The sequence below is a fragment of the Humulus lupulus genome, chromosome 1, assembly GCF_963169125.1.
Source record: "Humulus lupulus chromosome 1, drHumLupu1.1, whole genome shotgun sequence".
In the NCBI taxonomy this organism is placed as follows: domain Eukaryota; kingdom Viridiplantae; phylum Streptophyta; class Magnoliopsida; order Rosales; family Cannabaceae; genus Humulus; species Humulus lupulus.
In genome coordinates, this window is record NC_084793.1 from 255,445,170 (window position 1) to 255,472,110 (window position 26,941).

General features: G+C 36.1%; 3 protein-coding genes and 3 long non-coding RNA genes across 6 annotated transcripts; 3 read left to right on the forward strand and 3 right to left on the reverse strand.

Annotated features, from left to right (window-relative positions):
- The first annotated feature begins 9,987 nt into the window (after nt 1-9,987).
- LOC133805686 (uncharacterized) lies at nt 9,988-10,613 on the forward strand. Its single transcript, XR_009878997.1, has 3 exons — nt 9,988-10,222; nt 10,365-10,498; nt 10,599-10,613. It is a non-coding gene; the product is annotated as an uncharacterized LOC133805686 (long non-coding RNA).
- A 26-nt stretch (nt 10,614-10,639) lies between these two features.
- Nucleotides 10,640-11,859, forward strand: LOC133832696 (potassium transporter 4-like). Its single transcript, XM_062263009.1, has 5 exons — nt 10,640-10,784; nt 10,930-11,173; nt 11,291-11,536; nt 11,637-11,687; nt 11,789-11,859. Exons 1-5 carry the CDS (start codon nt 10,725-10,727, stop codon nt 11,857-11,859), a joined length of 672 nt encoding a protein of 223 aa, XP_062118993.1. The 5' UTR covers nt 10,640-10,724.
- A 17-nt stretch (nt 11,860-11,876) lies between these two features.
- On the reverse strand, nt 11,877-16,360 carry LOC133805698 (uncharacterized). The gene is made up of 3 exons (XR_009878999.1): nt 14,818-16,360; nt 14,624-14,689; nt 11,877-12,196 (listed from the first exon to the last, which is right to left on the reverse strand). It is a non-coding gene; the product is annotated as an uncharacterized LOC133805698 (long non-coding RNA).
- A 2,605-nt stretch (nt 16,361-18,965) lies between these two features.
- LOC133832702 (uncharacterized) lies at nt 18,966-19,617 on the reverse strand. The gene is made up of 2 exons (XM_062263015.1): nt 19,059-19,617; nt 18,966-18,970 (listed from the first exon to the last, which is right to left on the reverse strand). Exons 1-2 carry the CDS (start codon nt 19,615-19,617, stop codon nt 18,966-18,968), a joined length of 564 nt encoding a protein of 187 aa, XP_062118999.1.
- Nucleotides 19,618-21,320: 1,703 nt separating this feature from the next.
- Nucleotides 21,321-24,536, reverse strand: LOC133831915 (uncharacterized). The gene is made up of 3 exons (XR_009892563.1): nt 24,291-24,536; nt 24,097-24,162; nt 21,321-21,640 (listed from the first exon to the last, which is right to left on the reverse strand). It is a non-coding gene; the product is annotated as an uncharacterized LOC133831915 (long non-coding RNA).
- Nucleotides 24,537-25,555: 1,019 nt separating this feature from the next.
- LOC133832710 (potassium transporter 4-like) lies at nt 25,556-26,939 on the forward strand. Its single transcript, XM_062263021.1, has 4 exons — nt 25,556-25,605; nt 26,190-26,304; nt 26,401-26,655; nt 26,935-26,939. The coding sequence occupies exons 1-4, from the start codon at nt 25,564-25,566 to the stop codon at nt 26,937-26,939; spliced, it is 417 nt and encodes a 138-aa protein (XP_062119005.1). The 5' UTR covers nt 25,556-25,563.
- Nucleotides 26,940-26,941: the final 2 nt, after the last annotated feature.

The window sequence follows — 26,941 nt, forward strand, 5'->3', positions numbered from 1 at the left end:
TACATGAGAAAGCTCAAAGAACAAAATGACAACTAACTAGAAATGATAAATAAGAAAATGAACAATAATGATAATAATTTATTTTTAATACAATTACACAAAATAATAGATTTTTTTTTTCAACAACTACAAAATAATAGAGGAAAGTGTTTCTCTTATTCTCTTTTTTTTCATTTTTTTCATTATTCTTTTCCCTTTTGTTTTTATTTCTTTTTTTTTTTACAAGAGACAACACAAAATTAAAAAGGAAATTACAAATAAAATACAATAAATAGAACACAAATTTAAAATTTATTAATAAGACTTATTCTTATATGAAAAACAGTCCTCTAGGAAATGTCATGTTTTAAATTCCAAATATATGACTTTACCAACTCAAATGATCAATAAAAGTTCAAAAAGTTGTTTTCTCAATTCTCACAACTCACCAAGAAATGAAAAACTTTAAACTTGAAATGTCTCTCAACTATTTGTGTTAACAACCAATTTATCACATGTTTGGAAAGTGCACAAAAGAACTCTGAAAATCACTTCTTAATAGATAAACATAGTAAGAACTGACTCAAACCAACAAGTTATACTCATGCTTGGATAATTTTGAGAAAATTTGACTTAAAAATTCAACAATAATGTTTTCAAAATGAATGCTAATGACACAACAATAAGATTTTCCAAATGAGAGCTAATGCATGCTCACCACCCCCAACCAAAAATCAGACAGTGTCCTCAATGTCAAAATGAATAATCAATGAAAAAGGTAAGGAAAGAGAGCACCTGGATGATGACCATGTCCATGAGGCAAGACCGAAAATAACTTGGTAACAATACCCCAAAACAAACAACATACAACAAGAAAAGAGAGACAGGAAAATAAAAGGAAAAATAAATAAATAAATAAATAAAACAAACCATTCAGAACTTCAGAGGGTATAAATTGGGTCCTCGAGAAGGAGCTCTTCAACATGACTCACACTCTCAATATAATGCTTCAGTCTTTGGCCATTCACCCGAAAAATTCTCCCATCGGTTAGGTCCTCGACCTCATCAGAACCGTTGGGAAATGCTTGCTTCACAATAAATGGACCAGTCCATCGCGATCGTAGTTTATCGGGGTGCAAGTGCAAGTGAGAATCATACAGATGCACTTTCTGATTTGGCTCATAGTGTTTTCGCAGGATTTGTTTATCGTGAGCGATTTTCAATTTTTCTTTATAAATTCTAGAATTGTCATATGCATCATTTCTCAACTCCTCAATTTCGGACAACTGGAGTTTGCAATTAATACCTGCGTCATTCAGATAAAAGTTTAGGGCCTTGATAGCCCAATACGCTTTATGCTCGAGCTCGACAGGTAAATGACAAGCTTTTCCAAAGACAAGCCGATAAGGAGACATCCTAAGAGGGGATTTGAAAGCAGTGCGGTATGCCCAAAGAGCATCTAGAAGACTGTAGACCAATCTTTGCGGTCGAGATTTACCATATTTTCCAAAATGTGTTGTATCTCCCTACTGGATAACTCAACTTGACCATTAGTCTGTGGATGATAGGCATTTGCAACTTTATGAAGTACACCGTACTTGTGCATAAGAACCTCAAAGGATATGTCGCAAAAATGAGTGCCTTGATCACTGATGATAGCACGAAGAGTACCGAACCTTGATAACACATTTTCTTTCAAGAATTTGACAACTGTAGCGTTATCATTGGTTCGACATGGTATGGCCTCGACCCATTTGGAAACATAATCCACAACGAGAAAATGTAAAGGTAGCAAAAAGAAGGTGGAAATGGTCCCATAAAGTCTATCCCCCAACAATCAAATATTTCGATAACAAGAATTGGGTTCAAGGGAATCATGTGCTGACAGGATAAGGAACCTAACTTTTGGCACCTTATACAAGAACGATAGAAATCATTGGTGTCTTTGAACAAAGTGGGCCAGTAAAGGCCGCATTGTAAGATTTTTGTAGCGGTTTTCTTCACAGAGAAGTGGCCACCACAAGCATCATTGTGGCAAAAATTCAGCACACTAGACACCTCATCGTCGTGGATGCATCTTCGCATAATTTGGTCGGGGCAATACTTGAATAAGTATGGGTCATCCCAAAAGAAATTGTGCACCTCGACTAGAAATTTGTGTTTGTCTTGTGAACTCCATTTAGATGGGAGTTCACCTGTTACTAAGTAGTTTACAATGTGAGCATACCACGATAGCTTAGCAACAGAAAGCAATTGTTCATCGGGGAAATCATCATGAAGAGGAGGACCATCAGCGGGATCGCTGAATTCAAGTCGGGACAAGTGGTCTGCGACGAGATTTTCAACACCTTTCTTGTCTTTGATCGTTATATCAAATTCTTGCAGGAGAAGGATCCACCGTATTAATCACGGAAAGGAGATACTTAAGGGCGGAGTGATCTATGAAGATCGTAATACGCGATCCAATCAAATAAGATTGGAATTTGTCAAGGGCAAAGACAAGTAACTCTTTTTCAGTAGTGGAACAGCTCATTTGAGCACTATTGAGAGTTCGGCTTGCATAATAGACAACAAAGGGTTTCCCCTCCCTTCGTTGTCCTAGCACAACGCCAACAACAAAGTTGCTGGCATCACACATGATCTCGAAAGGAAGACTCCAATCGAGTGACTGAATGATGGGAGTGGAAAGCGCTCAGAATGATTCCTCACACTTAGGTGTCCATTCAAAAGTGGCATCTCTTGGCTAAAAGGTTGCTTAGCGAACGGGCAATCATTGAAATTTTTTGTAGGAACCTCCTATAGAAACCAGCATGACCAAGGAATGACCTAACGTCTTTGACAGTCTTAGGAGTAGGCAGGTTGGAGATAAGGTCGACTTTGGATTGATCAACCTCAATTCCTCTTTCAGAAACAATGTGGCATAAGACTATGCTAGAAGATACCATGCAGTGGCATTTCTCCCAATTGAGCACAAGTCCTTTATCAATGCATCATTTTAAAATAGCTTCAAGATGAAGAAGGCATGTGTCAAAGGAACTTCCAAAAATGGTTAGGTCATCCATGAATACTTCCATTGATTTTTCAATCATGTCACTAAAGATGCTCATCATGCATCTTTGGAAAGTAGCTGGTGCATTACACAAGCCAAATGGCATACGCCAGAAAGCAAAAGTGCCAAAGGGACAAGTGAAAATTGTCTTATCATGATCCTCTAATGCAATCTCAATTTGATAATAGCCAGAATAGCTATCAAGAAAGTAATAGAAAGGATGACCAGCTACACGTTCAATGATTTGATCAATGAATGGGAGTGGAAAATGATCTTTGCAGGAAGCGACATTTAATTTTCTATAATCAATGCACATGCGCCACCCTGTCACAGTTTTTGTGGGGACAAGGACCCCTTTTTCGTTTTGGATCATGGTGACACCACATTTCTTGGGCACAACTTGAGTAGGACTGGCCCATTTTCTATCAGCTACTGGGTAAATAATACCAGTATCTAGCAATTTCAAAACTTCATTTTTTACAACTTCTTTCAGTGTGGGGTTCAGTCACCATTGAGGGTCTCTTCGAGGGATAGCATCATCCTCCAGATTGATTCGATGGGAGCAAAATAAAGGGCTAATACCTTTGATATGAGCAAGCATCCAACCTATCACAGATTTATGCATTCACAGTAGCTCGAGTAACTGCAATTCTTGAGAATTTTGAAGGTTGGACGAGATGATAACTGGAAAGGTTTCACCGTCCCCAAAGAAGGCATGTTTCAAACCCTTGGGAAGTTGGGTCAATTGAACAATTGGAACCTCTTCGGCCGAAGTTTTTGGATGTGACTTCTCACGAGGTAGCTCTTCAAAGCGAGGTTTCCAAAACTGAGTCCTTCTATTGCATGAGTCTACGCGATCTGATATTACAATAGTAGACCGAATAGAACTGGGACTTTCATTGTCTGACAGAAGGAGGATTTCATCAAGATTATCAAAGTTGCTTCGCAATTGAACCTCCTCGGGAATTAAAGATTCAATCATGAAGGTTTGATAGCATTCATCATCTTCTCGGGGTTGTTTCCCGATGGGGAAGATATTGACTTCAAGAGTCATGTTTCCAAACGATATCTTCATTAGACCATTCTAACAATTGATCAAAGCATTTGCAATGGCAAGGAATGGTCTTCCAAGGATAATAGAAATTTTAGACTCTATGTTTACCACAGATTGGGTATCAAGAATAAGAAAATACATAGGGTAATAGAATTTGTCAATTTGAACTAATACATCCTCAACAATACCCCTAGGCCTTTTGGTGGAATGATTAACAAGTTGTAGCACAACAGATGTTGGCTTCATTTCTCCAAGACCGAGTTGCGAGTATACAGAGTAAGGCATGAGATTTACACTCGCGCCAAGATCAAGTAAGGCTTGGCTGACTTCATGGGTCCCAATTTGGCAGGAAATGGTGGGACAACCAGGATCTTTGTATTCCAGCGGTGCCTTTTGTTCAATCACCGCACTCACTTGCTCAGCCAAGAAAGCAGTCTTCTTGACATGGTGCTTCCTTTTTGCAGTACATAGATCCTTGATGATTTTGGCATAAGCGGGCACTTGTTTTATGATGTGAAGCAAATGAAGATTAATCTTCACTTGTGTCAAGTGCTCAAGGATTTCATCTCGATTATCAAGAAGTTTCCCAACAGGTTTCAAAGCCTAAGGAAATGGTACTTTTGGAGTGGCATTGAGTGGTGGATTTTCGGGAATAACTTTTGTAGTACTGGGGGAGTTGGATTTTATGGGTGGATCTTGTAAAGTTTTACCGCTTCTAGTCGTGATGGCATTTACCTCCTTGACATTTTGATCATTAGAATTTGAAGATTGGGCCATGTGTTGGCCTTGCACATTGAATTTCGGTTGGGAAGGAAGTTTTCCTTTTTCCGGAATGGCCAAGGATTCAGTCAATTTTGAGAATTGACATTTCATTTCCTTGATTTCTTCCATCATTTGGCGATTTAGTTTGGATTGTTCCTCCATGAATGCATGAAGGGTATTCTCGAGAGAATTTCATTGTGGATGAGCATTATATTGAGGTGCAGAATACGCCTTTAATGGTTGAACTTGTTGCTCATTTCTCCATTGGCCTCCAGACGTTTGAGCTTGGTTGGAATCTCTCCAACTGAAATTTGGGTGCTTTCTCCAACCAGGGTTGTACGTATGGGAGAATGGCTAGTTATATGCCCCTAAGGAATTGCGTTGCTCCTCATAAACCCCCATCGTTTCATTCAAAGCTAAGCAGTCCTTAGCTAAATGCTTCGTCCCTCCACAAACAAAGCAAGGCTCTTGGGATTCCGCTTGAGTGACCATGTGTGGTTTTTGGCCATTTTTCTTCATTAAGACCTCAAACTGCTTTTTCAAAGCTTCGAGTTGGGCCTTAACACTATCCTCTTCTCGAAGTTGATAGATCCCAGATTGTTTGTGTCGGTTGGTGTTATCAGTAGCACTTGGGCCAGTCCAAGTGTGAGACTTTTTTATGGTTTCTTCGAGATATTCAAGAGCATCGTCTGGCTCTTTTTCGAGGAATTTACCATTGCATAACATTTCTACAAACTGGCGCTCACAACTCATGAGGCCTTCATAGAAGTAATTAACCAAACGCCAGTTCTCATAAACCTGGTGCAAGCACTGATTCAACAGATCTTTGAATCTTTCCCAAACTTGATAGAACGTTTCATTGTCCTTTTGGGAAAATGTGGAATGGATTTCATCATTGCAAGCCATTGCGAATGGATTATTATAAGCTAAAGTTTGTGGAGAAGCAGGATTGGTGGAAGGAGTTCCGGAAGGAGTGGCAGATGAATTGGAAGAAGTGTCACTGGAAGTTTTGTGATGATTCATCCACTCTCGGAAATCAGAATTAGATTTATTTTATGTCTTTGTTATTATTATTATTATTATTATTATTATTATTATTATTATTATTTTAAACTTGTTCCCAGGTAGATTTAGAGGTTTTTGGGTGATCTCCAACGCCTTACTAGAACTCCCCGAGGTTTCTGAGTAAGTATGGTGGATCACAAGTTAAACATTTTCGACCAAACAACATTTATTCAGAGTGAAATTGATTATTTTGACAGAGCAAGCTTGGTTTTCTTATAGTAATAAGTTCAACAATGTAATAGTGCAAAGGTATATGCTCGAAATGTTCTCATGCTGATTGGGAAGGTTGCCAAGGTACCGCTTTAGACCCACACTTACCTAGACAGAACTCCTCGAGGTTCCCAGGTAAGTGTGGAGAGTAACGCTATCACAAACTTTAATTAACAACCAATCTTTCTAGACAGAACAATATCTGTTTCTACCATTTGTAATATTACACAATTGTTCTCAATACTAAGCGTTTTATGATTGAAATTTTAGGAATAATTTTATGCAATTATATGTTTTTTTTTTTTCTTTTGGAAAACCTAAATTCTAAGGAAAACTAAGGCAAAGGAAAAGAAAAGCCTAAACTAAGCAACAAAATAAAAAACACAAAAATAAAATAAAGAAAATTAAATTAAATTAAATTAAAGTGAAAGTAAAATAACAATCTTAATCTTTTTTTTTTTCAAATATGTATTAAACTAAAAAGAAAAATTAAGAAAGGGAAATGAAATAAAAAAATTAACTAAAAAGAAAAAAAATTATATATATTTATATGATTCTTTTATTTTTTTTGTAACCAAAAGAAAGGAAAAATATATATATATATATATTTACGTTTTTTTATATATAAATATTTATATATATATATAATTTCCCTTTTTTTTATTATTTTGATTTACCGAAAAAAAAGAAAAGAAAGAAAGAAAATATATATATATATAAATAACTATTTTTTTTTATGATTTTTAGTTTTTTTTTCTTTTTATTTTTGTTATAATAATAATCCAATTAACTAAAAAAATTAGTAAATAAAAAAAACTATACTAACATAATATTTATACCAACAAAAGTACAACTAAAGTTACTAACATTTTTGTAAAATTTTCACTAAACCTTTGAAAACTACCTCCCCGTCAACGGCGCCAAAATTTGTTTAACGCCCAAAATGTGACTACCACTAAGCGGTAGTTGTAGTAAAATCGGGCGGTCGATCTACAAGGAAGTAACCTAAAACCAAAAGATTAGTAGAAAATAACACAAAATGTTAGTAACATGAAATAAATAATAATGGAAATGAAAATAGATTTGAGATATTGGTGTTGTCTTTTTGATGAAATGATAAAATGAGATAATTGAAATAAATGTAAGATGCAATCAAGAGTTTGAGAAATGGAAAGGTTTCAAGAATCATCCATATGCTTTTTTAGTTACTTAGTTACTTGATTTACAAAAATACACAAGTAAATAGTTCACATCCCAACATTTACTTGGAAAATCTAATATTAAAGTCCATATTATTTTCTAACAAAAGTCTATTTGAGTTATAAAGTTCTTTACTTTAAGAGCATAATATTAATCTTATGAAAAATATAAAATTGACAAAATACCCAAGGGCAATAATGCAATAGAAGATTAGACATAAAATTATGTATCAATATTACTTTTACTAATTAAAAGCACATAGAAAGAGCATGACTAATCCTATATACTATTAGCACAAGTAAATAGAGATAACAAAATAGAGATGAGGATGGAAGAACATAAATAACTCAAATACATTATATTAAGAACATAGTAAATCAAAGTAGCAAAATAACATCACTAGCATATGGAATCATCCCTAACCTTCCTAGGAAGATTAGGCCATTGTGCTCATGATTCTCACAAAATTCTAAGAAGAAAATATGAGAAGAAAGTAAGTATAAATTTTGCTATAGTTTCTTTACCCTCAAAATTACGTACTATTTGTGAAGAAAGAATCCCTATTTATAGAGGGAGAAAGTGACTAAAAAGAAATTAAACAACAAAATTGGGTTTACAAAATAAATATGAAATATTAATAATAAAATATGATTTTGAAAAAAATTAAATATTATTATAAATATTAACCTAGTTATTTTGGTGCATGGTCAAATTTCTATTTTTCTAAAACACAAAAAAAAAAAATTGAGCTTTGAAGCTCAAAATAGCAATGTGCATGGCCCAATACCCACAAAATATGAGTTGAAGGTGGCAGGTGGAAGAAGTGGGTTTTGGACCCATTCCCAGCCAATGGGGAGGCGCCACGTGGGCGCTGGCTGAAGGGAAAGGAGGAGGCCTTCGGTTTTGGGCTGCTGGAGGTGTTGGGCCTGCGTGGGCTGGGCGCTGGAGTGCTGGGCTATTGGGCTGGTGGGGAGCTAGATGGGGAGTGTGTCGTTTGGTCGAGGATCTGGGTCAGAGGCGGGTCGCCAGGAGGGTCTGCTGGGAAGGGCTGGGTTGTGTGGCACACTGTGAGCACGCCACCTGATGCGGGGAGAGAGGAGGAGAGGGGACTGGGCCTTCAATTTTGAGCCTTCGGGATTGGGCCAAACTTCTTCAAAAATGTAATTTTCTTTTTGGACCATGCACCAAAATAACTAGGTTAATATTTATAATAGGCTATTTAGGTTTTTTACCCCCCGAACTATTACATATGCATTATCATGCCCCCTAAATTTTTCAGGCAGTTAAAAAATCCCCCCCATCTATTCACAGTCATGTAAATTAGGACTTCCGTCCAATTCCGTTCATTTTTTGTAACAGGAGGATGATGTGGCTGTAGAGTCCCAGAATTTACTTAGCTAGTTAGATAGTACTAGTAGTAGTATTAGTAGTAATAGCTAGTATTAGTTATAGTATGTTCATTACTGAGGATTTCGGTTCAAGCCGGGACTTAGTTGGAAACTCCTAGCAATAGTTATGGATTTTATAAGTTTAACCTATAGTTTAAGAATATTAATTATAACATAAGGTTTGATTAATATTGCTGGTTATTAATATGATAATTATTATAACCTAAGGTTTAGATAGAGCCAATAAGAATATGACACTTGTCATGAGCATAGTTATTCATAAGGTTTGGATAGAACCAATAGGAATATGACACTTGTCATATGTATGATTATTAAGGAATTATTATTTTAATGATAAAATAAGGGAAATATAAGACTTAGTCTTCACCAGAATTTTTTAGGCGCGTGACATTTGTCATAATTTTATTTATTTGTGATTTAGATAATTAAATAGATTTTTCGTAACTTTAGGGTACTGTAACTTCCGACCTATTTTTTACCCAGTTATGTTATGAATTTCGAAAAATAGTATTTCTAAAAAGTTTTAGATAATTTAATTATCTTTCTAAGGGTATAAAGATATTCTAAATCGGAGTCCTATAGCTCCAGATATATTAATTTTACTGTAGGTTAGTTTAGAGTTACAAGATTTAGAAAGTTAGAAGTTGGGATTCTATTTTAAATTTAAATTTAAATTTGGATTATAATTAGAAGATTTTTATTCCTAGAACTCTATAAATATGACCTAGCACCAAGCTTTTTCATTCATTCTTCAAGCATTGATCAGAGCCTTCTAGGTGCTAGTGAGACTATAGAGTGATAAACACTTGGGTTGGGGTTATAAGCTTTGTCATTCTAAGCTTATTAGACACTTGGGAAGTAAGGTTCATAGAGTGTATTTCGGTTTCGAGGTGTAGTTCGGTCATAGCAATTTCAAAGGTATTCCTATTCTTAGTTCCTTTTCTGTATTGTTAGTTCTTATAGTTTTTCTCTACTCAATTTCTAACCCAATCTTCTCTATTCTTGGTTAGGCATCTAAGTTCTTTGAACTTGCACTACACCAAATACCCATTTCCATAACACATGAATATAATACTAATAAAAAAGTGTTATGCTAGAGTACTATAATGGGCCACTTTGTGAAAAAAAAAGGGCGGTAATAAAAAAAGGGCGCCACTTAGATTTTTTTTCATTTCTGACCTCAAAATTTGTGAGACCCGAGAGAGACCCAATTCTCATACCTTTTTTCCCCTTCTCCTTCTCATCTCTCTCTTCCCTTCGCCCTAGCCGCACTCCCATAACCACCATCATCCTCAGCTCCAACCACCTAACCACCATCCTCACACCCGTTTTTCTCCGAGCCAAGCTCCAAATCTCAGGCACCCGTGAACCCAACCCCCGAACCAAGTGACCCCAGGTGCGAGCCCACCTCTGCGTGCCTTCGACCCAGTGGTCTCATCGTTCTTGGAGATCGCCGTTGGACAAACTGCCGAGACTGCCAGGCAGTTCTTGCAGGTTTCTCTATCTCTCTTTGTCAATTTGTACTTTCCTCCATTGGTCTTCTGGTTTATTTAATTTTGGTTGTGTTGAAATCGGAAGATTTTTATTGAGAATTGGGCTTTTGGAGATAATTTATGGAATTTTGTTGGGAGAACAGGCCACAAGTTGGAAGCTTGAGGAGGCTATTCAGCTTTTTTATATAGGCAGTGAAGGCGGCACTGTAGTGGGAGGATCGTCTTCTCAATTTCCGCCTACAGAAAATATTGAAGCTTTGGCCAAACAGACTGCTCGGTATGTTAGATGCATCGATTTCTTTATGTATTCATTTTTCTTTGTTTTATGTGTCTCGTTCTGCATTATTGTTTATGCTGGTTTAGAATGATCGACTCAGTGAAGCCGAAAGGAAAACAGTATTTTTGGCAGAGTCCTGACCTGAGCTTCTGTTCTCTTCTCTTCTGTATATAATTTTTTCGTTAGATTGAGAGAACAAGAACGAGATTGAGAGATAAACAAGGCTATGGAGCCAGAATCTGGGATTTCCACTGCTCACCGCTCGACTTCTACTACTATAGGCCAAGTTTGTACCAATCTTTTCACGTCTTTATATATATATATGTATGTATAAAGATGAGAATTTTGGGGAGCGAATCTTTGTTAGATCTTGTGATGGGTTGGTGATGATGATTCTTAGTGTTGTTTACTGATAACCCTTTTTGTTGCAGCAATTTTCATGGCCGAGGATGTCGAGGAATTTGTTACTAGCTTATCAGAGCTTTGGTGTAGTTTACGGGGACTTGGGTACTTCACCTCTTTATGTTTACTCAAGCACATTTTCTGGGAAGTTACATAAACATATTAGCCAAGATGCAATCTTTGGTGCTTTTTCATTGATCTTTTGGACTCTTACTCTTATCCCTTTGCTTAAGTATGTCTTTTTCTTACTCAGTGCTGATGATAATGGTGAAGGTGAGTGTTTTGTTTCCTCCCTTTTCATTCAATTTTATTCAATTCAATCCAATTCAATTCAATTTCAATTTCAATTTTTGGTTCATTTTGATTCATTTCAATTCAATTCATTTTCAGGTGGGACCTTTGCTCTTTACTCACTGCTTTGCCGCCATGCTAAGTTTAGTTTGTTTCCCAACCAGCAAGTAGCTGATGAAGAGCTCACTGCCTATAAATATGGTCCATCTTCTCAGCATGCTAGTTCCTCTCCCTTGAAGAGATTTTTGGAGAAGCATAAAAGGTTAAGGACTGCCCTTTTAGTTGTTGTGCTGTTTGGAGCTTGCATGGTCATTGGTGATGGTGTCCTTACTCCTGCTATCTCAGGTCAATTTTCTAATTGCTTATTTTGCTTCATATGTAACTACTGGTACTATTATTTCCTTGTCTCTATTTAACATCTTTGTAAAAAAAGAAAAAATTGCAGTTCTATCTTCCGTTTTGGGGCTTGAAGTTACAGAAAAGAAATTAACTAGTGGTAAGTTGTCATGTTTTGCTATATATATATACATATATTTTATTTTTACTTTGATTCTTTATGATTGACTTAACAAACTATGTGCTGCTCATTGTTTTTAGGTGAACTTCTCTCGATTACTTGTTGCATCTTGGTCGGTCTGTTTGCTCTGCAGCTGCAAAGAACGCCCTAGACTAATACTTACAAAACTTTCGCATAACATAGCTTATAAAAGAATACCGTCCATTATTAAAGTCTCAGGGGGACTTATTTAAAATCATGCAAGTTGGCGCCATAAGTTTAAAATAAAACATAGGTTTTTATGCAACGTTCAAGAAAAAAACCAATTAAGTTAAATAACAGAGTCCCACTGATAATTTAGGAAAAAAAGTCCCTTAAAACAAAACATAATTTAAATGGCGTTCTACGTTGATCGTTTTATCGTCCATAGGATTGCCCCACGCCATACACCCCATGATGAAGAACTCCTCACGTCACCACGCGTGCCATAGAGAAATCCTATTTGCTACCTGGAAGGAAAGTAAGGGGGTGAGCTAAAAGCCCAGTAAGGAAGTACAAGCAAATAAGCAAGTAAGAAAAACAACAAACAACCAAACACTAACGTTCATCTAAAAACATAATGGTATATCATAACATAATCGTAACATTTCATCATAACATAACATAAATGTGACATATCAACATATCATAACATAAATGTGACATATCAACATATCATAACATAAATGTGACATATCAACATATCATAACATAAATGTGACATATCAACATATCATAACATAAATGTGACATATCATCATATCACAACATACAGCATACATGATGAGCATGGAACGCTAGTTGTCCATGTCACCCTACGAGGTAAACAGGAGATCACTGGTCCTTGAATAACCTCGGCGCGTCCGCCCTAGGAGTCACGTCTCAATGTCCTTAGTAACTCGGTCGATGTATCTGACATCGAAATCTGTTTGATGTATCTAACATCGTATTCTGTTTGATGTATCTAACATCCATACACATATCACATTCAACATTTCATCACATTAAGGCATTCATAATTTCATAACAGTTCATTCATATAACAGCCTTACCATTCATAGCATAAAAATCATAAAATCTATCTAACTTCCTTACCTCCGGTTCAAGCTAAGAATTTCACAATCTTTTCAACGAGCCTATATCATAATCAAAATAACGTTTCTTAGGTTCATAAAATTACTATTTTGCCCTTCCATACAACTCATGTGTGCATGGGCCATGCACTCATGATAACAGTTACACTAAAACATGCAATTATCGCCAAAAAGAATAATGCTCGTTCTACCCATTTTACTAACATGATTGCTTTATAAAAATTACATAGTTGCATAATAATCATGATTTTGGACGTAAAAGTTGATTTGCATGTAACATGCATACGTGGGAACGTTGCGCAATAAAGACGTTTTCAAAAATGATAATTCTACATTTCTTGCTTTTATTGTTTGAAAATCAATGGCCATATTACATGCTTTATTTTTCTTAAAATTTCTAAGTTGATTAAATTTCTCAAAAACTTTATTTTATTTTATAAATTTATTTTATTTTAGCTCAAAATAAAATATGTGACATTTTCATTAAATAAATATTAATTTACCAGGAATTAACCAACAAGCTTGGATTTAATTAAAATACCTATTTTAACATGTTTCTTTAGAAAAATATATTTTATTATTGTGTTACAAAAATTATGTGAAAAATATATTTTAAGTGTGGAAAAATACATTTTGATTTAATTTATTTAAGACTTAGATTTTAAGTAGTAAAAACTCATATGTGATAATTTAATAACAATTGTTAACCTTTTTAAAACAAACTTTCAACCACTATTTATTTTATTCAAAAATCACAAATAAATAGAGTTTAAATATTTTTCTCAATCAAAATAAAGAAAAATCATTATTTATCAAAATATGCATTCATACCATTAAAATATCATTTTTCAATATTACCATAACTTAGGAAAAATAATTTATTCCAAAAATTAATCAAATTCATTTTTTAGTGAAACTTACTTCACATTTTATTACAAAATTCCAGCAACCATTTTTTTATCATTAAAATCACCATATTCAATTTTATAAACTCATTTTTTCTCAAAATTCAATAAAAATACTGTAGGAAGTTAATTGAGTAAAATATCATAACATGAGACTTAAAATCCTCTTTTAATTTCATAAAAATTAACATATTCATCAAGAACATTATTTATGCATGCAACTCATCTTTTTATCAACTTTTACCCAATCATTTGAAAAAAATAAACAGCAAGCTTAATTCTTTGTAAAACTCAACTTTTGTCTCAAAAATTACATAAAATCATTCATGCCTATAATCTCATTATGCTCTTATAATATGCATGATTCTACTAACATAATCACATGAATCCTTTTAAAATCATTTGTTGAAATTCTATGAAAACCAACAAAACATTAACAATAAAAATAGCATATAGTAAATTTATACCATATTCACATATGCCTTATTTTAACCTAGCATATTTCTATCATTATTTTCATGCATTTCATAATTTAATCATTTCAAATATAACATGCATCTAACAAAATTTCATGATCAAAATATCAAGATTACCACTTATTCTCTTACCCATATATCATAGATCCTAAAACATGGATCAAACATATTGTAAATCACACAACATATCAAGAACACCCTTGGGTGCACCTAGGCCGAAATCACCATACAAGTATTCATAGATTATTACAATTTTTTATGCATAGCAAAATCAACATCACAACCCTTAAACACAAATCATGCCCTCACAAAAATCCAAATCCTATACATCAATCCTACCCAAAATCAACCATTAGCACCATTAGCAAAACCTCATATACAACCCACCAAAAACATTATAAGGCTAAGGAAAAGACCATTACCTCTCTTGATTGTAGAATCAAGAACACAAAAGATCAATACCACAAACTCCACACCCTTGTTCAAGCCTAGGGTTTTTATGGGAAAGCCACCATGAAGAGAAGGAAAGACCCAAACACACACAAGAAAAATAACGCAATCAAAATCATATTATCAAATAAAAAGATTATGTAAAAGAGAAAACAAGAAGACATACTCTAGGGGGGTTCCTCTTCACTTTCTTCTTCCTTCTTCCTTTCTTTCTTTCTTCCTCTCTCTCTCTCTATCTCTACACGCCACTCTCTCTCTCTCTCTCTCTCTCTCTCTCTAGGTCACGGCAGCCACACACACACACAAGAGCAATGGCTCTTCTCTCCTTTCTTAGCCCCTTTATCACAAATCCTCTCATAAAGTCTCCCCAAACAATATTAAGGTAAGTTTCCATTTCTCTTTTATTTTCCTTGATTTTTTTCTTTATTTCAAAAAGATACAAAGGGATAAGATATGATCATGCCTATCCCCAAATGATCATGGTCTTCAAGTCTTGATTTTTTTTACCATTTTAAGGAAATATTCCATTCCCACTAGGTCACACGCCCACTCCTCATTTCCCTTTTCTTTTCTTCTTTTTTTTTTATAAATAAATTACTCAATTAAATCTAAAATAAGGAAACCTAAAATGTGTAGAAAATCTACACATGTGCACCATGCTACCATGCACTAGCACACACTAAATTACTAGGGTGCATTACTATCTATCATGCACCTTAGTGCATTCCACCATAGCTCACACAAATACCTCATTTGTCACACTTAAATAAAATGTAACACTAATAGTAAGATAACATGTTACACAATTAATCACTTATTAAATTAATTAACCAAAACATTTCTAACAATTAAATAAAATAACAAACAATCAAATAAAACAAATAAACAATTAAATAAAATAACAACACTTAAATAAAACAATTCATCACACTTAACATTTAAATCAAATAAAGCACAAAATTTAAATAATCAAAAAAAAATTTTTGGTGCACTACAATATACCCTCCTTAAAAGGAATTTCGTCCCGAAATTCTTTCTTACCAAATAACTCAGGGTATCTTGCTTTCATGTCATCCTCCAACTCCCATGTTGCTTCTCGTTCCGTACTATTCTTCCACAGGACCTTGACTAGTGGAATCCTTTTGGATCTCAGTTCCTTGATTCCCTTTTCTAAAATGCGCTCAGGCTGTTCATCATAACTCAAGTCCTGCTTCAGCTGTAACGGCTCGTAACTCAACACATGAGAGGGGTCTGACACATACTTACGCAACATCGAGATGTGAAAGACGCTATGCGTTTCAGCTAATGCTGGGGGCAGTGCCAAACGGTACGCAACTTGCCCTATCCTGTCCAATATCTCAAATGGACCGATATATCTAGGGCTTAACTTCCCTTTCTTTCCAAAACACATCACACCTTTCATCGGCGAGATTTTCAAGAAAACAAACTCGCCTACAGCAAACTCAATGTCCCTCCTCTTGAGGTCAGCGTAGCTCTTTTGCCTACTCTGCGCAGTAAGCATCCTTTGGCGTATCTTCTCAATTGCCTCACTGGCCTCACTAACTGCTTCAGGCCCTAAAATCCGTTTCTCCCCAACTTCATCCCAGTGCAAAGGAGATCTACATTTACGCCCATAAAGCATCTCATAGGGAGCCATCCCTATGGTAGATTGGTAACTGTTGTTATACGAGAACTCCATTAGAGGTAGATATCGGTTCCAAGACTCTGAAAAGTCCAACGCACAGCACCTCAACATGTCTTCTAATATTTGTATAGTCCGCTCAGACTGGCCATCAGTCTGAGGATGAAAAGCAGTGCTGAACTTCAGTCTTGATCCCATAGCTCCCTGTAGCCCTTTCCAAAAGTTCGATGTGAAAACTGACCCTCGATCAGAAATTATCGACTTTGGCACCCCATGAAGTCTCACTATTTCACTAACATACAAGTCATCATATTGATCCGCCGAGTATGTGGTCTTAACAGGCAGAAAATGAGCAGACTTAGTGAGTCTATCTACTATCACTCACACTGAGTCGTGCTGCTTGGTGGTTTTAGGCAACCCTACCACAAAATCCATTGTGATATCCTCCCATTTCCATTCAGGAATATAGAGCGGTTGAAGCAACCCTGCTGGTCTCTGGTGTTCCTCTTTGACCTGCTGGCATGTCAAACATCTAGCCACAAACTCAGCAATGTCCCTCTTCATTCCATGCCACCAATATAGTGCCTTGAGGTCTTGGTACATTTTCGTGGATCCTGGGTGCAAGGAAAAAGGAGTTGTGTGCGCTTCTTTCATGATACTTTCCTTAATTTCAACACTGTCAGGTACACAAATCCTACCCCTGAATCTTAGCAATCCACCATCAGACACCGTGAAATCGCTGTTACCACCTTCTTGTACCAAAGCCTCTTGTTTCACCAAGGCTTCATCCAATTTCTGTCCTTCTCGGATTTTCTCTAGTAAAGAGGATTGCAATGTGAGGTTTGCCAAACTTCCTGTCACAATTTCAATCCTGGCATTTATGATCTCTTTCTGAAGAGGCATCTCTATCGCATGCAGTGCTGAGACACTCCCATGTCCCCGCCTACTCAAAGCATCAGCAACTACGTTTGCCTTGCCTGGGTGGTATAGGATCTTGCAATCGTAATCCTTCACTAATTCCAACCACCTCCGCTGTCTCATGTTTAGTTCCTTTTGTGTGAAAACGTATTTCAGACTTTTGTGGTCGGTGTATATCTCACACCTATCTCCGTACAGGTGATGTCTCCATATCTTGAGTGCGAATACTACAGCTGCCAATTCAAGGTCATGAGTGGGATACCGCTGCTCATAATCCTTGAGTTGTCTGGAAGCATAAGCTACCACCTTCCCTTCTTGCATCAACACGCATCCCAAACCGTTCTTTGATGCATCACAGTATACCACAAATTTTCCGCCCTCAGTGGGAACACAAAGGATAGGCGCGGAAATCAACTTATCCTTCATGGTCTGAAAACTCTCTTCACATTTTTCTGTCCATGCGAACTTCTGATGTTTCCGTGTTAAGTTGGTCAACAGGGTAGCGATCTTCGAGAAACCCTCGACAAACTTTCTGTAATAACCTGCCAACCCTAAGAAACTCCGAACTTCTGAGGCATTCTTTGGCTGGGGCCAGTCTCTAATGGCCTCGATCTTTGATGGGTCTACTGCAATCCCATCCTTGGAGACTATATGCCCTAAGAAGGTTACCTGTTCCAGCCAAAATTCGCATTTAGAGAACTTGGCGTACAACCGATGTTCCCGTAATCTGTTTAGAGTCAATCTCAAGTGCTCTTCGTGCTCCTCCTTGGTCTTTGAGTAAATGAGGATATCATCAATGAACACTACTACGAACTTGTCCAAGAAATCCTTAAATACCCTATTCATCATATCCATAAAGGCTGCTGGGGCATTGGTGAGTCCAAAAGACATCACTAAGAATTCGTAGTGTCCATAGTGAGTTCTGAAGGCTGTTTTCGATATGTCTCCCTCTTTCACTTTCAACTGATGGTACCCAGACCGCAGATCAATCTTTGAGAACACTGAAGCCCCTTGTAGTTGATCAAAAAGGTCGTCTATCCTAGGCAAAGGATACTTATTCTTAATGGTGATCTTATTGAGCTCTCGATAATCAATGCACATCCTCATACTCCCGTCCTTCTTCTTCACAAATAGGACTGGTGCTCCCCATGGCGAATGGCTAGGTCTTATGAACCCTTTGTCCAACAACTCCTGTAGTTGGTTCTTAAGTTCCTTTAACTCTACTGGAGCCATTCGATAGGGTGCCTTAGATATCGGTGCAGTTTCAGGTGCAAGCTCGATTACAAACTCGATCTCTCTGTCTGGGGGTAGTCCTGGTAATTCCTCGGGAAACACCTCCGGGAACTCACAAACAATGTGAAAATTTTCTGGCTTTAGTTCTGACTCCTTGGTCTTATCCACTACACTGGCAAGGAATGCCGAACATCCATGTTGCATCATATTCCGCGCTTCCAGTGCAGATATTATGGGTGTTCGAAGGCCTGCTACATCACCTTTAAAGGAGAAAACCTCTCCTTCCTTTGGCCTGAACTCTACGATCTTCTTTCGACAGTCTATCGTAGCCCCATGCTTGGATAACCAATCCATGCCGAGTATGACATCATAATCCAGTATACTCAGTTCTATGAGATCTGCTGGGCACTCTCTACCTTCTACCGTTACAGGTGTTGATGGTAACCACTTATTTGACAACATCATATCTCCCGATGGCAACAATGTACTAAAGTTATGTGCAAACATCTTACAAGGCATATTCAGTCTATCAATCACATTCATGGAAACATAGGAATGAGTTGCTCCATAATCAATTAAGACTCTACACATTGTACCAGATATAGGGAGCTGACCTGTAACCACGGTATTGCTATTGGCCGCTTCGTTCTGAGTTAAGGTGAAGACTCTTGCTGGCACCAGATTGTTATTGGTATTCTGTCCCGACTTCCATTGTGGGCAATTCTTCCGCAAGTGTCCTGCCTGGCCGCACTTGAAGCATTTGTTGGTACCGGCCTGACACTCTCCTGGGTGTTTCCTTGTGCATTTAGGGCAGGTAGGATGCTCAACTCGGTTGCCCTGTTGGTTCCCACGGTTCCGGTCATTGAAGCGGTTATTGCGGTTGCTATGGTTCTGAGAGTTGTGGTTGCTACTGTTCAGGACTGGAGGTCTAGGCCTTTTATCAACCCCACTATTCTGCCCTTCGATAGCCTTTCTCTTGTTGTTCTCATGGAAGTTCTTGTTACGGTGGCTCTCTCTTCTAGCGACATTATCCTTCCATATTCGATCCTCCAAATATTCAGCCTCAAGAGCTCTATCCAATACTTCTGCATAACTGGCCACCTCAGCGCTGGTCATCCTAACATCCCTTGCTATCATTGGTTTGAGTCCCTTTACAAACCTCTGAACTCGCATTGCATCAGTCGGCACCACTTCAGGGGCAAACTTGGCCAATCGATCGAACTTCTGTGCATAGTCGGTGACCGAAAGGCTCCCTTGAACCAGAGTTATAAATTCATCAACCTTAGTTGCTAGCACCGCTGGACTATAATACTTCTTACTGAATGCCTGGACAAACTGCGCCCAAGTCATGGTATTTGGGTCATGAGTCTGTTTTGTCACGTCCCACCAAATACGTGCATCCATCTTAAGTAGATAAGCTGCGCAGGAAACCCTTTGGCGATCATCTAACTCCATATGATCAAAAATAGCCTCGACAGACCTTAGCCAATCTTCTGCCACCATTGGATCAGCTTTCCCCTCAAACGTCGGTGGGGCTTGTTTCCTGAAGCGTTCATATACTGGTTCAAACCCATAGGCTACAGGTTGTGGTGCAGGTGGTGGTACTGGCGGCTGCGGTTGTGCCACTGGTACTTGGGGTATAGGGTGCGTTTGAGATGTCTGTGGTGCTTGTCTAGCTTGCGCTAGCTCCTCATCTCTTAGTCTCAACTCTTCTCTTAGCCTTGCCACCTCTGCAGCCAGGTCCACAGTTGGCGCTGCTGGAGCTGCAGGTTGAACAGTTGGCACTTCAACATCAGGGATGGTCGTAGTTTCAGACCTTGTGGAGGCACCCTTTCCTCTGCCTCTACCTCTTCCCCTTCCTCCTCTTCCTCTGGTTGACATGATGATGTTCTAAGGCAATCACAGGAAAAATCGTAAGGAAGGAACTTGCATATCGATGGATATTTGTAAATCATGCATTCACATCACACCATTAAATTTGAAACAAAATATCCATAGCATTTAAAATATTCCAAAATTAAACAATCCCAAAAAAGTGTTTAATTAACCAAAACATGTTTCCTTAAAGTCTTAGGAAATTATTACTAATCCATCTTATTTATTGGCATCCCCATGCGACGATCACGAAGTGGACTCTAGTCCTCGACGGTGGACTCGTCCCCTGAATCATAGTTGAATATGTCCTCCGGAATGTGGTAATAGTCAGGCGCGCTTTCCATAATTTCCATCCTCGGGGTCGGACGCGGTATAGCACGCAATACTTCCTCCACGTCATATATCGACTCTAAACGTTCCTCTATCTCGCCATCATCCGTCATTACTAATACCAGCTCCTGATGATCTAGTTCGTAACTTACCAGAAAGTCGCAAATCGTGAACTCCATAGTGCTAAACTCCATGTCATCTATCACAACGCTATTCCATGACTGATTTAACTGTAAAAGAGCCTCTGGGTACATTGACAACGCCTCACACATTACCCAGTATTGTTCTATGGGCCAAAGCAAGGCTCCTCTCTTATTCATCATTCTTTGTATACGTTCGCAAACCTCTTTCGTCGTCTTTAAGACCGCTACCTTCCAATCGTAGTAGTCTTCGTCAAGCTCAACTTTAGGAATTGCACGAATCTCCTTAATCAATTGTTTCTTTGTTGTTCTTAATACAGGAAGCATATTTACTACAGCAGTTAACAAATAGAAACATTAAATAAAATAGAAACAAGTAATAACACATAAGCAAATACTTACGACGCGGTGAAGTGAGATTTTCCCATCTTTAGTGTGTATGGGGGGGGGGGGGGGGGGGTCCTTGGAAAACATGGACGACCATCTCTGATACTATTTGCAAAGAACGCCCTAGACTAATACTTACAAAACTTTCGCATAACATAGCTTATAAAAGAATACCGTCCATTATTAAAGTCTCAGGGGGACTTATTTAAAATCATGCAAGTTGGCGCCATAAGTTTAAAATAAAACATAGGTTTTTATGCAACGTTCAAGAAAAAAACCAATTAAGTTAAATAACAGAGTCCCACTGATAATTTAGGAAAAAAAGTCCCTTAAAACAAAACATAATTTAAATGGCGTTCTACGTTGATCGTTTTATCGTCCATAGGATTGCCCCACGCCATACACCCCATGATGAAGAACTCCTCACGTCACCACGCGTGCCATAGAGAAATCCTATTTGCTACCTGGAAGGAAAGTAAGGGGGTGAGCTAAAAGCCCAGTAAGGAAGTACAAGCAAATAAGCAAGTAAGAAAAACAACAAACAACCAAACACTAACGTTCATCTAAAAACATAATGGTATATCATAACATAATCGTAACATTTCATCATAACATAACATAAATGTGACATATCAACATATCATAACATAAATGTGACATATCAACATATCATAACATAAATGTGACATATCAACATATCATAACATAAATGTGACATATCAACATATCATAACATAAATGTGACATATCAACATATCATAACATAAATGTGACATATCATCATATCACAACATACAGCATACATGATGAGCATGGAACGCTAGTTGTCCATGTCACCCTACGAGGTAAACAGGAGATCACTGGTCCTTGAATAACCTCGGCGCGTCCGCCCTAGGAGTCACGTCTCAATGTCCTTAGTAACTCGGTCGATGTATCTGACATCGAAATCTGTTTGATGTATCTAACATCGTATTCTGTTTGATGTATCTAACATCCATACACATATCACATTCAACATTTCATCACATTAAGGCATTCATAATTTCATAACAGTTCATTCATATAACAGCCTTACCATTCATAGCATAAAAATCATAAAATCTATCTAACTTCCTTACCTCCGGTTCAAGCTAAGAATTTCACAATCTTTTCAACGAGCCTATATCATAATCAAAATAACGTTTCTTAGGTTCATAAAATTACTATTTTGCCCTTCCATACAACTCATGTGTGCATGGGCCATGCACTCATGATAACAGTTACACTAAAACATGCAATTATCGCCAAAAAGAATAATGCTCGTTCTACCCATTTTACTAACATGATTGCTTTATAAAAATTACATAGTTGCATAATAATCATGATTTTGGACGTAAAAGTTGATTTGCATGTAACATGCATACGTGGGAACGTTGCGCAATAAAGACGTTTTCAAAAATGATAATTCTACATTTCTTGCTTTTATTGTTTGAAAATCAATGGCCATATTACATGCTTTATTTTTCTTAAAATTTCTAAGTTGATTAAATTTCTCAAAAACTTTATTTTATTTTATAAATTTATTTTATTTTAGCTCAAAATAAAATATGTGACATTTTCATTAAATAAATATTAATTTACCAGGAATTAACCAACAAGCTTGGATTTAATTAAAATACCTATTTTAACATGTTTCTTTAGAAAAATATATTTTATTATTGTGTTACAAAAATTATGTGAAAAATATATTTTAAGTGTGGAAAAATACATTTTGATTTAATTTATTTAAGACTTAGATTTTAAGTAGTAAAAACTCATATGTGATAATTTAATAACAATTGTTAACCTTTTTAAAACAAACTTTCAACCACTATTTATTTTATTCAAAAATCACAAATAAATAGAGTTTAAATATTTTTCTCAATCAAAATAAAGAAAAATCATTATTTATCAAAATATGCATTCATACCATTAAAATATCATTTTTCAATATTACCATAACTTAGGAAAAATAATTTATTCCAAAAATTAATCAAATTCATTTTTTAGTGAAACTTACTTCACATTTTATTACAAAATTCCAGCAACCATTTTTTTATCATTAAAATCACCATATTCAATTTTATAAACTCATTTTTTCTCAAAATTCAATAAAAATACTGTAGGAAGTTAATTGAGTAAAATATCATAACATGAGACTTAAAATCCTCTTTTAATTTCATAAAAATTAACATATTCATCAAGAACATTATTTATGCATGCAACTCATCTTTTTATCAACTTTTACCCAATCATTTGAAAAAAATAAACAGCAAGCTTAATTCTTTGTAAAACTCAACTTTTGTCTCAAAAATTACATAAAATCATTCATGCCTATAATCTCATTATGCTCTTATAATATGCATGATTCTACTAACATAATCACATGAATCCTTTTAAAATCATTTGTTGAAATTCTATGAAAACCAACAAAACATTAACAATAAAAATAGCATATAGTAAATTTATACCATATTCACATATGCCTTATTTTAACCTAGCATATTTCTATCATTATTTTCATGCATTTCATAATTTAATCATTTCAAATATAACATGCATCTAACAAAATTTCATGATCAAAATATCAAGATTACCACTTATTCTCTTACCCATATATCATAGATCCTAAAACATGGATCAAACATATTGTAAATCACACAACATATCAAGAACACCCTTGGGTGCACCTAGGCCGAAATCACCATACAAGTATTCATAGATTATTACAATTTTTTATGCATAGCAAAATCAACATCACAACCCTTAAACACAAATCATGCCCTCACAAAAATCCAAATCCTATACATCAATCCTACCCAAAATCAACCATTAGCACCATTAGCAAAACCTCATATACAACCCACCAAAAACATTATAAGGCTAAGGAAAAGACCATTACCTCTCTTGATTGTAGAATCAAGAACACAAAAGATCAATACCACAAACTCCACACCCTTGTTCAAGCCTAGGGTTTTTATGGGAAAGCCACCATGAAGAGAAGGAAAGACCCAAACACACACAAGAAAAATAACACAATCAAAATCATATTATCAAATAAAAAGATTATGTAAAAGAGAAAACAAGAAGACATACTCTAGGGGGGTTCCTCTTCACTTTCTTCTTCCTTCTTCCTTTCTTTCTTTCTTCCTCTCTCTCTATCTCTACACGCCACTCTCTCTCTCTCTCTCTCTCTCTAGGTCACGGCAGCCACACACACACACAAGAGCAATGGCTCTTCTCTCCTTTCTTAGCCCCTTTATCACAAATCCTCTCATAAAGTCTCCCCAAACAATATTAAGGTAAGTTTCCATTTCTCTTTTATTTTCCTTGATTTTTTTCTTTATTTCAAAAAGATTCAAAGGGATAAGATATGATCATGCCTATCCCCAAATGATCATGGTCTTCAAGTCTTGATTTTTTTTACCATTTTAAGGAAATATTCCATTCCCACTAGGTCACACGCCCACTCCTCATTTCCCTTTTCTTTTCTTCCTTTTTTTTTATAAATAAATTACTCAATTAAATCTAAAATAAGGAAACCTAAAATGTGTAGAAAATCTACACATGTGCACCATGCTACCATGCACTAGCACACACTAAATTACTAGGGTGCATTACTATCTATCATGCACCTTAGTGCATTCCACCATAGCTCACACAAATACCTCATTTGTCACACTTAAATAAAATGTAACACTAATAGTAAGATAACATGTTACACAATTAATCACTTATTAAATTAATTAACCAAAACATTTCTAACAATTAAATAAAATAACAAACAATCAAATAAAACAAATAAACAATTAAATAAAATAACAACACTTAAATAAAACAATTCATCACACTTAACATTTAAATCAAATAAAGCACAAAATTTAAATAATCAAAAAAAAAATTTGGTGCACTACAGCAGCACTGTGGCACACATAGAGTTGCCTTTTTATTTGCACCTATCGTATTGATCTGGTTATTTTCCATTTTTTCTATTGGTCTCTACAACACAATACATTGGAACCCAAAAGTTGTTTATGCTTTTTCACCCCATTAGATTGTCAAGTTCTTTAAGGAGACTGGTAAAGATGGTTGGATTTCTCTTGGTGGGATTCTTCTTTCTATAACTGGTATGTGCTATATCCTACTTAATGGGAATAAACATCATTTTCATTGTCTTTGTTATGTTAAATTCCATAATGCCACTACTCATCTTTATTAGTTTGGTCAACCATTAAGTTCTATGTAGTTTACTAAGGACAAAATGTCGTTATAATACCCTAAAAAAAATGTCGTTTTAGTTCTAGAGTATATGTTTCTGTTAGTTAAATTAACGATAGGAATTTTCTAATTCCTTCCTAGAACCGAAGCTATGTTTGCAGACCTTGGTCATTTTACTGCTTTGTCAATAAGGGTGAGTTTTATATTATTATAATTTTTTTTGACTAAATATATTGAATTTCTTTAATACACATAATAGGAAACATGTACATATTGGCTGGTTTGGAAAATTTAGTTTGGTGCAAGGCAAAGTAAAAGGAAAAACCACATGAATTAGAACCTGGTAGGAAAAAGCCAAGTAAAAGGAAGACCAAATGAGATCCAAGAAGGTTAGAATGACTAGTTGGGCTCTTGGTTTGCTCTCATAAGATCGGGGTTTGATTCCTCATGAGACCTTCCTAGAAATTTGTTAGAGTTTCCTGCCTCCCCCAAAGATTGTAGGTTCAATGGGGGAACATGTTAAAAAAAATTGAAATAAAAAACCAAAAAAGAGGACCAACTGAGTTAGCAAGTCATGTATAGAAGTAACTCCATTAGATGCTGCTGGAAAAGTAGAGCATAGTGTTGAAGATATATCTTCAAAATCAAGCGTTTATACTTCTGTATTTTATTTACCCCAAATCACTGTGCTTTTGCAGGCCTTGTTCACCATGATGTAGTAAATGCTTTTTGGCTATCAACAAATGATAGTTATGGTTCCCTTTTTTGTCTGTGCAGCTTGCGTTTGCTTTTGTTGTATACCCATGTTTGGTTGTACAATACATGGGTCAAGCTGCATACTTGTCCAAAAACCCCGATAAGATTCATTACAGCTTTTATAATTCAATCCCTGGTTAGTACTCCCTGGCATTATTAATATTGCTTCCAGAATTGCATTTTAATATATGAGTTGCTCTAATTGTGCTTTCTGTTCTTGCTTAAATTGCAGAATCTGTATTTTGGCCGGTGTTTGTTGTTGCCACGCTAGCAGCTATTGTTGGCAGCCAGGCTGTTATAACTACTACGTTCTCCATCATCAAGCAATGTCATGCCCTTGGTTGCTTTCCAAGAGTCAAAGTTGTCCACACCTCAAAACACATATATGGGCAGATCTACATTCCAGAAATAAATTGGATACTCATGATCCTTACTCTTGCCATAACCATTGGATTTCAGGATACAAATTTAATTGGAAATGCTTATGGTATGATGCTTGTCGAATCTATACTGTTTTCTTATAATTATTATTGTTTCCAAGTTTTCCAAGTAAAAAAAAAGGTTTGCTTTATAAAAATATAAAAAGCAGCAATGTTTTTTCCTTTCTTATCCATCTGTGTAAAACTATAATTGGAAAGGTTGTAATATTGGGTAGTGAGATCATTGAATGGGTAATTTTACCTAAAAGTTTCATCACATCTCTTGATTGTGAGCAACATAACTAGAATTTTTCTTTACTAATTGTGTCATAGTTTGATTTAGACAGGATAATT

Excerpts from the sequence above, each read along its gene's own strand:
- LOC133832696 (XM_062263009.1), top strand. The coding sequence starts at position 10,725 with ATGGAGCCAGAATCTGGGATTTCCACTGCTCACCGCTCGACTTCTACT. Across the intron at positions 10,785-10,929 it reads CTTCTACTACTATAGGCCAA|CAATTTTCATGGCCGAGGAT; the intron begins GTTTGTACCAAT and ends TTTTTGTTGCAG. Across the intron at positions 11,537-11,636 it reads CCTTACTCCTGCTATCTCAG|TTCTATCTTCCGTTTTGGGG; the intron begins GTCAATTTTCTA and ends AAAAAATTGCAG.
- LOC133832710 (XM_062263021.1), top strand. The coding sequence starts at position 25,564 with ATGTTTGCAGACCTTGGTCATTTTACTGCTTTGTCAATAAGG. Across the intron at positions 25,606-26,189 it reads TTACTGCTTTGTCAATAAGG|CTTGCGTTTGCTTTTGTTGT; the intron begins GTGAGTTTTATA and ends TTGTCTGTGCAG. Across the intron at positions 26,305-26,400 it reads CTTTTATAATTCAATCCCTG|AATCTGTATTTTGGCCGGTG; the intron begins GTTAGTACTCCC and ends CTTAAATTGCAG.
- LOC133832702 (XM_062263015.1), bottom strand. The coding sequence starts at position 19,617 with ATGCGAGTTCAGAGGTTTGTAAAGGGACTCAAACCAATGATAGCAAGG.